The sequence below is a fragment of the Camelina sativa genome, chromosome 16 (assembly GCF_000633955.1).
Source record: "Camelina sativa cultivar DH55 chromosome 16, Cs, whole genome shotgun sequence".
Classification (NCBI taxonomy): domain Eukaryota; kingdom Viridiplantae; phylum Streptophyta; class Magnoliopsida; order Brassicales; family Brassicaceae; genus Camelina; species Camelina sativa.
Genome location: NC_025700.1, coordinates 28,918,193 through 28,926,221, shown reverse-complemented (window position 1 = coordinate 28,926,221; position 8,029 = coordinate 28,918,193). Strand labels below are relative to the sequence as shown.

At 33.6% G+C, this 8,029-nt stretch overlaps 2 protein-coding genes across 2 annotated transcripts; one reads left to right on the top strand and one right to left on the bottom strand.

Moving 5' to 3' along the window:
* LOC104753112 lies at window positions 1,290-1,900 on the bottom strand. The gene has a single exon (XM_010475404.2). The coding sequence runs from the start codon at window positions 1,783-1,785 to the stop codon at window positions 1,432-1,434; it is 354 nt and encodes a 117-aa protein (XP_010473706.1). The 5' UTR covers window positions 1,786-1,900; the 3' UTR covers window positions 1,290-1,431.
* On the top strand, window positions 6,198-6,709 carry LOC104754179. Its single transcript, XM_010476317.2, has 2 exons — window positions 6,198-6,344; window positions 6,422-6,709. The coding sequence occupies exons 1-2, from the start codon at window positions 6,198-6,200 to the stop codon at window positions 6,707-6,709; spliced, it is 435 nt and encodes a 144-aa protein (XP_010474619.1).

The following is an 8,029-nucleotide window of genomic DNA, read 5'->3' as shown; positions in this document are numbered from 1 at the left end:
TTCTCTTTTTATAGGTGAAAATTAACTCAAAGCTCTAGTTAAATATTATCACATTACCTAATTTACCTTGTTAGTGGATCGCTATCTAGCTTAACCATGCAAGATGATGGTGACCACTTCTCCTCAGAAGAAACGTTAAAATTTATGTATGCGATGATCGGAGCCATATTCCTTTACCTTGTCCTTTTGGGCAGCATACTATTTTATTATCTTCGTAAGTGGCTATCCCTTCATAAACCCTCATATACTACTCTAAGAACCGACGAGACGATCAGCGACCATGATGTGGACAAGGGATCAATCATCGTCAATCGAGTTTGAAGTCTTTATTATGGTATTTAGTTTGTTCTTAAATCATTGGATTTGGTTCAATTTGTTCCTTCATTATATTTTGCTTTTGTGTCTTTACTCTTTCTATAAGAAATACTTAATCACTTTTAGTGAAATTCCTTTATTATGTTTTGTTGATCTATCTCTCTCTATCTGACATGAATATTTTAATCAAGTAACCTTGTGTTAATTTTTTTCTTTGTTTTTTTCCTTTTTTTTTCTTTTCATACATGCATATTCTCTCCGGATCTTGTATCCACAAATTAAAATCTAATTGGCACGATCGATCTCAAGTGATCAACTGATCATGATTACAAGAGAGCGTACCCTAAGAAACTGAAAAAACCCGAAAGCACGAATGGCTCTTGGCTACGATTTAAACCGCAATTACAATTTATGAAATAGAATAAGAATAATTAAACTAATTGAAACACCTATAAAATAAGAAATAAAAACTAACGACAATAGGAAAAAACATGCCTTCTTCTAGGTCCGAGTATTACTAGTTTGTATTGCTGATCTTCGCTGATATGCCTCGTATAAGTCGTGGTCGTCGTTTTTGGTATAAGTCTTGGCATGTTGGAGGAGGAAGAGGCAGCCACAAAGGAAAAGAAAAATAACTATTAGGAAGAAGATCATCGCCGAAAACACAAATATCAACCGTATGTCGATCCATTCCAATGATCCCTTAGGTTGATACTCCATCAAGGTTTGTTAATTATGCCACAAACACTATGGTCATGAGCTCCATCAATTGTGTGTGTTTGTATATGTAGTATTGATTTATCATGGTACGAGTCCTAATTATTTGGTGATAAGGATTCTTATTCCTTAAATTATCCAGTTATTAATAAATAAATTAATAAATAAATAAAATGCGTAATAGTTTGTCAAAACATATATACGGAATATATATGGTACGAGATCGATCTCAAACTTTTCTAACAAAAATAAAAATATCTATCTAAAACTGTGATAAGCAAAAATGTTATATAGTTCCGATCATCGTGGTATAAAACAATGCTCTAGAAGGCTAGAACCAATATATGATGATCATCATGATCAAACTCATTTCCATCATAGATCACATATTTAGCATCTTCATGATCTATCCATTTCCTGGACTTCTGGACACTCCACGATGCTCTCTAAAGACGGTTCCCATGCCATCGATGATGATACTGATGACAATGATGAAGCTCTTAAGATCCTCTTCTCTAGCTCTACCATAACATCTCTGGTAATCTTCAAGTTTCCATCATGATTCCTATTCATCTCAAGCAAAAACATGTCCAATTCATGTCTACTAAGCACTATCTTCACCTTCATCCCAGCATGGCCATCTTCACTATCACCACCATCAAGTTCGAAGGACTCTTTTGCGCTTTCTCTAACCTCTATCTTTCCTTCTTCCCCTTGATCTCCTCGCACACATCTCTCCATGCAATTGCCCATTGACACCAAAACAAAATATGACAAATCTCAAGAAAAGAAAAAAAAATCACAGATTTGCTTCTCTTTTTCTTTGAAAATAAGTGATTGACATGAGTGTGAAAACACATGTATATATACAGAAGGTCAAACTATTTAATATCAATCAAATCTTTTTTATACTGATTTGTCTTTTCAAAAGCTTTTGAAATTTCCCAACGACTCTCGTGATTTATTCAGAGTGAAAATGACATATTTGAGAATTTTAGATTTTTAAAAATGTAATAAAGAATATTAAGTAACATTAAAACTTTATGAATCATTTTGCATGGTGTCAAAATATATTTTGCTTTTAATTAATAATTAATTAACACGTACACCATCTTTTGCTTTTCAAATGGTTATTAGAAATAATTAAATTAAATAATACAAAACTTTAGAGTATATATGTATTATATGATTGTAGTTGTCATAAAAAGACAACCGTTAGGTTAATGTCGACATCAACCGTTCGGAACCTATTGCCCGACAGTGTCACGGATACAATGCAAAGACTTTTGAGAAGCGGCTATTAAATTAACATTAAAACAATATATAGTTTTACAAATCTTATTTTATTTTTATTTGAACCAAAACGAAAAATTGATTATAAAACCACACTATGCAATACTAAAATATTTCAAAATCAGAGACTTTGATTTTGTGTTGTTATATGATTTGTTTTCGTCAATATAAATTTCCGATTCACGTGCTTAGACCAAATGTGAACACAAATATATCCTTACCTGCACAAGCACTGATCATTATAAGAAATTTCATGATTCTTTTCATTTGTACCAGTAGGAATTGACGATATACGTATTGCATTTTATAAATTCAAAGTTTCGGGTGTTCTTCTTACTTCTCACAAATTCCTAGTAGATGACAAAATAATTTCTTGTTTTATTTTACACAAACAAATACTAGTATAAGCATAATATTCACCGGAAATTAATGAAATGTCGGGAGACAAGTGCCAGATTTTAGGTATGACTTTCGTTACATTATAGTGTAAATTAATAGCCTGATGCCATACATATCGTACTATATTCTATATTCCGTATTTAAGATATCTTAGTTTTAGATTTGATTATCAAACATAACATGCGCTACATTTCTCTTTCAGCTTAGGTTTTTAATTCATCTCCGATTTTGTTAGGTATATATGATGTTCAGTTTACAGATTGTCATTACTCGGATTTGGTTTAGTTGGAATTGGAAACTATAAACTGGGATCAAGTACATAGACCAAATCACCCCTAGACCTAGTTGATTGGTTAGTGTAACTAGTTTGACTTATACAACCGATAACTGAAAACCAACCTTAGTATCATCAATTTGGTTCGGTTTGACGACAGAAATGTAAGTTGCATTTCAAGTTGGACACAGCGCATACCTGACATGGCGCATGGCGACATACGTAAACGTATCCAAAGCCGCAATCGTATAATTTAGTAATTTACCGCTGTGACCAATGAAGTGAATCTAATGGGCTACAATGTAATATTTGGGCCTAAACTAAAGCCTATATTGTGAAATGTCAATGACCCACATAACAATGATATTACATCAGAACCCAATTATATTGTGAAATGTCAATGACCCATACAAATTGTCTGATACAAATGATGTAAACTGGCACAACATTATTGAGATTGATTGATGTCCTTACTTGATAATTTGTAAAATTGTGGAACTGCTTGTGTGATTCATGTTATTTTTTCGTTCAACTATATAGAATGTTAAATTACCAATTCAGTAAATTAGTCTACACTACACTAACAACTACTTTTATAAATACATTACTTTTTACGTAACGACTATGTTAATCTGTTTATATATACATACTTATTTGGCTTTCACGATCATACAATTTTACAATTTAATTGTTGCAAATAGTATGACTAGAACTAAAATCTAACCTTTTAAATTTAAACTAATTGTTGAAAATATATAACATGTCTTTTATAAAATCGAATGTATACCACATGGAAATCAGGATAGACAAATCAAGAACACGTAAATTCACGATTTGGTGTCTTTCGTGTTTGTTCGTATAAAGCTTCGAAAATTTTCAAAGCTGTTAGTTTTTGAATGTATCAAAAATTAATTGTTCCCTTATCTTTTTTTTTTTTTGGTTTTTGGTTAAAGGATTACCCCATTCCCTTATGCCTTATCTATAACGACTTGTAGGCCATGAATGGAAGATGGTTTTTAAATGGTTTTTAGATTATAGATTTTGGTTTTTAGTTTTTGGTTTTTGATTTTTGAGATTTTAGTTTTTTGTAAGAAAGTTATTTAAAATAATTACATAAAGAAACATAAAAAAATAAAAAGAATCGTAAGTTTTTCCTAAAATCTGTAATTATGTGGATTCTAGTTTTTGTTAATATTTGTAAAGAAAAGCTAAAAACTAGTTTTCTATTTTTTAGGAAATCTATTTAATGTAAAATCTTGAATGGAGAAAAAATTGGTTTTTGAAAAACAAAATCCAAAAACTATAGTAGAATCTACTTGCCATTCAAGGCCGTAGTGTTTGAAAATGTAGCAAGGATCTTAAGGATGTGGTTTGACACATTCAAAAGAATACGACTTTGTTCTTTGTTAAAAACAAAAGGTTTCAGAAGCTTTCGTGTAGAAGAATTCAAAGTCAACTGTATGAAACTCAGATGAAGACCAAAACGCCAAATAAGCTGTCGTATAACTTTTGGTTGCATTTATTAAATTAAGGAAATACATTAATTAGTGACGAAATCAAAACTCTATAATTTTCGTTTAGTCCTTTTCGTACGGACGTTCGTTCTTAATTTAGTTCAAATTTCATTTGCCTTAGAACAAACAAGTTTTGATTTGTTGATAACTTTTAATGAACTTGGATATTACTGTATAACTAGAACTCTGAACTCTGAACTTGTGTCAGAATAAACATGAAGAACAAATCTATGGATATATTACTAGTTTTCTTGATTAGTCAATAATATACTCAATATATGCTTGTTTATAAAAAGTAACATAGTGACCGTGACTATGTAATGTAAGGTTTCCATAAAAATGGAAATAGAATCCCGCGCACATACACATATTTTAGACATGTAGTTTAGAGGGCGACTAGTTTCATGTACATGGATCAATTGATGTAGAATAAACAAATAAAGTAATCTCAATAAGAGCGTGGTCCGTCGTTGATTTAAACTTCAATTGCCATGTTAGGTACGAAGTACAAACTAATTCAAATGCGACGTGACGGAAATAATGAATTAATGATAGTGGCCCCTATCTCTAAATTTCGTTACTAACTTTATATCCTGTAATGTTGTCCACGAAAATTGCCAAGATTCTCTATATAAGTTCGTAAGTTTTTTTATGGTTCAACTAACAACTAATGAACATAATGGTGGTGTGGAAACAAATCAGGATCTCTTATCAGACGATCATGATACTGGATCTACTTCATAAGGATAAGGATATGCAAACTTTATAATACGCATGTTACAACAAAACATATATGTATATATATATATATATAGAAGGTTATGAAAATAATTGGCCAATGATTAATATAAAATAGAATTTGTGACACATTGAAACATAATCTTTAGATGCATGAATTCATGTCTCCATCATATTTTTGTTTTGCTCATACATCTTTGAATCTTTAACTAAAAGAAAAATCAGACCAAATGTTTCATTACTTAGTCTCATGCGGCTTCCAGATATTGGCAACATTTTGTCTTAGTTTCATAAATCACAACATGGTCAACAAGGGTTTGGAGTTTGGAGTTTGGATATGGTTATGGTTAACCACTATGTATGATATTTATTTGTATATTGATTATTTTTAAAATGTCATATGGCATCTATAATATCCGGATAGCAATATAATCTTACTGTTCTATGAAAGTCAAATCTCAATATTATAAGCAACAACCTTGCACTTGTGTGCTGTCAAAAGAACCTGGTAGTTTAGGAATTTCATTTAACATTGTGTTAATTTTTCTTAGGAAAAAAGATGTCCAGCTATACGAGGTATGACGCAATACATGGCCACACATCTCAAGTTTAATAATGGATGCTCAACTACATCAAGTATATGTTTGGCATGGCCACATGCACCAAGTACTTGACGTCATGTGTTTTACACCATGGACATAAAATCCCGATTCACCGGGTTCTTTCTCCCGGCAACGACCGGCGTTGACTCATCAGAACCATAATCGGGAAAACTAAAACCCGACCCGAGCACCTGCAAACAAAATAAAATACCCGACCCGGACCCAATTTTAATGGGCTTTTTATCTAAATTAAAAAAAAAAACACAGATCCCATTTTTCCCAAATCGACAAAAAATTGAATATTAGGGTTCTTCATCGTGTGAGAAACTTCAATTCGGAGTGAAGATGGAATTAACATCGGAATCGTCTAGTAGCATGAGGAGCAAGTCTGGAGTCGGGCAAGTTTGTGATTGTGGATTGCCGGCGAAGATGTTCATCTCGAAAACGGCAAGAAATCCAAATCGAAGGTTCCTCGGGTGTGAGCTGTACAAGGTATGTATCACTTGAATTTTGATATATGTTGAGGTGAGTAGCTTTGTTGATTAAGTAATTGTTTGATGTTTGTGTAGGAAGGTGGTAATGGTCACTGTAAGTACTTTAGTTGGGTTGATGAAGAAGAAGTGAAAGGCTGGCCGAGAAGAGCATTGGTTGAAGCTCAAGCAGAAATTAATGAGAAGAATAAGATAATAAGTCAACTATCAACGACAATCATGGAGCTGAAGGGGGATTTAGAGAGAAATCAGTTGCAGAAGAAGAAGATTGATGATATGGAAGCAATTGTGTCTCGTCAACGCCTCGTTATCACGGGTTTGACAGGCTTGCTTGTTTGTGCAATTGGAGTCATCGTACTTGGTTAAGTTAATTACTATGTAATGTATTTCATCGTACTTGGATTTGTCAAGTAGTTCTTATTGATGTTGATTTGTAGGATTTGTTCCGTTTAACATATTGAACCAAAAGTCGATGGTTTAAAGAACTTTTTGTTTGGATGGCACAAGGATGAAATACAACAACCAAAGTATGTTAATATCCAAAAAGAACCCAAACACAACACCCAAAAAGAACCCGAACACAACAACAACCAACATCATCTTGACTTCCTTATGGTGCTGTTGATGACACATCTTGCACTTCAGCATCATCTTGATCTTGATGCTCCATGCCAACCAAAGCTCCTCCAATTTCCGGTTGATCTTCATGCTCCATGGCTGCCAATGCTGCTCCCATTTCTTCTTGATCTTGAGCTTCCAATAGAGGAGTCACCATAAGCTTCCTTCTCTTTGCCCGGCTCTCCGGAGACTAAAACAAAATAAAATTATCAAATTAACCATATGTAAGCCAAAAAAAAAATCAAATGTCCGATAACAATACCTCATGAGGACACTTTCTTGAATTATGTCCTTGTTCACCACATAGACCACAATGCACTATTCTTCCTTTTCGATCAACCTTCGTCTCAGACTTTTTTTTGCGTGGTGATTCATTAAGCCCCTTGATCCTAGCTTTTCCCTTAGGTCTCCCTGCAGGTCGTTTATAAGGAGGTGCAACAATTCTTGGTTTACCAGAATCTTCCCAAAACTTAACTCCATTAACAGGCCTCAAACCTCTTCTATATGTTCCCTTCCATTTCTCACTCAAGTAGTAATCTGATATATAGTCTTCCACTTCCAGATTGAGTTCTCTGATTGCACACACAGCATGACGACAAGGTATACCCGTCAAATCCCATTTTCTGCATGCACATTCACGATTGTTCAAGTTGAGGGTGTATCCAATCCCGAACTCAACAATCTCATATTCTCCACCGGTGCTAGAAATCAATGCACAATATTGCGCTTCTTCACAAGATTTTTCCAGCTCTTTCCTTGCCTTTTTGTGAATTTTGCAGCTTCTATTTCAGCAATAATAGACCTATTGGCAACCCTTTGCATTGCATCCCTTCTTATAAGTTCTAACATTTGGACAAATGGCTTCCTCCTTGCAATCTTTAAGGTTCTATTGTATGACTCAGTGTGATTGTTGTGTGTATCAGCACAACAACAACCAACCCTGAAAAACGCCCTACACCATGAACTTGGATCCTTTCGTAGTAGAGTCTTACAAGCCTGGGGATCAAATTCCTTGAATATGCTCAAATTTTCTTTATAATCCGCCTTGTTGTAACTGCTTGCAATTCG

Excerpts from the sequence above, each read along its gene's own strand:
- LOC104753112 (XM_010475404.2), bottom strand. The coding sequence starts at position 1,785 with ATGGGCAATTGCATGGAGAGATGTGTGCGAGGAGATCAAGGGGAAGAA.
- LOC104754179 (XM_010476317.2), top strand. The coding sequence starts at position 6,198 with ATGGAATTAACATCGGAATCGTCTAGTAGCATGAGGAGCAAGTCTGGA. Across the intron at positions 6,345-6,421 it reads TCGGGTGTGAGCTGTACAAG|GAAGGTGGTAATGGTCACTG; the intron begins GTATGTATCACT and ends ATGTTTGTGTAG.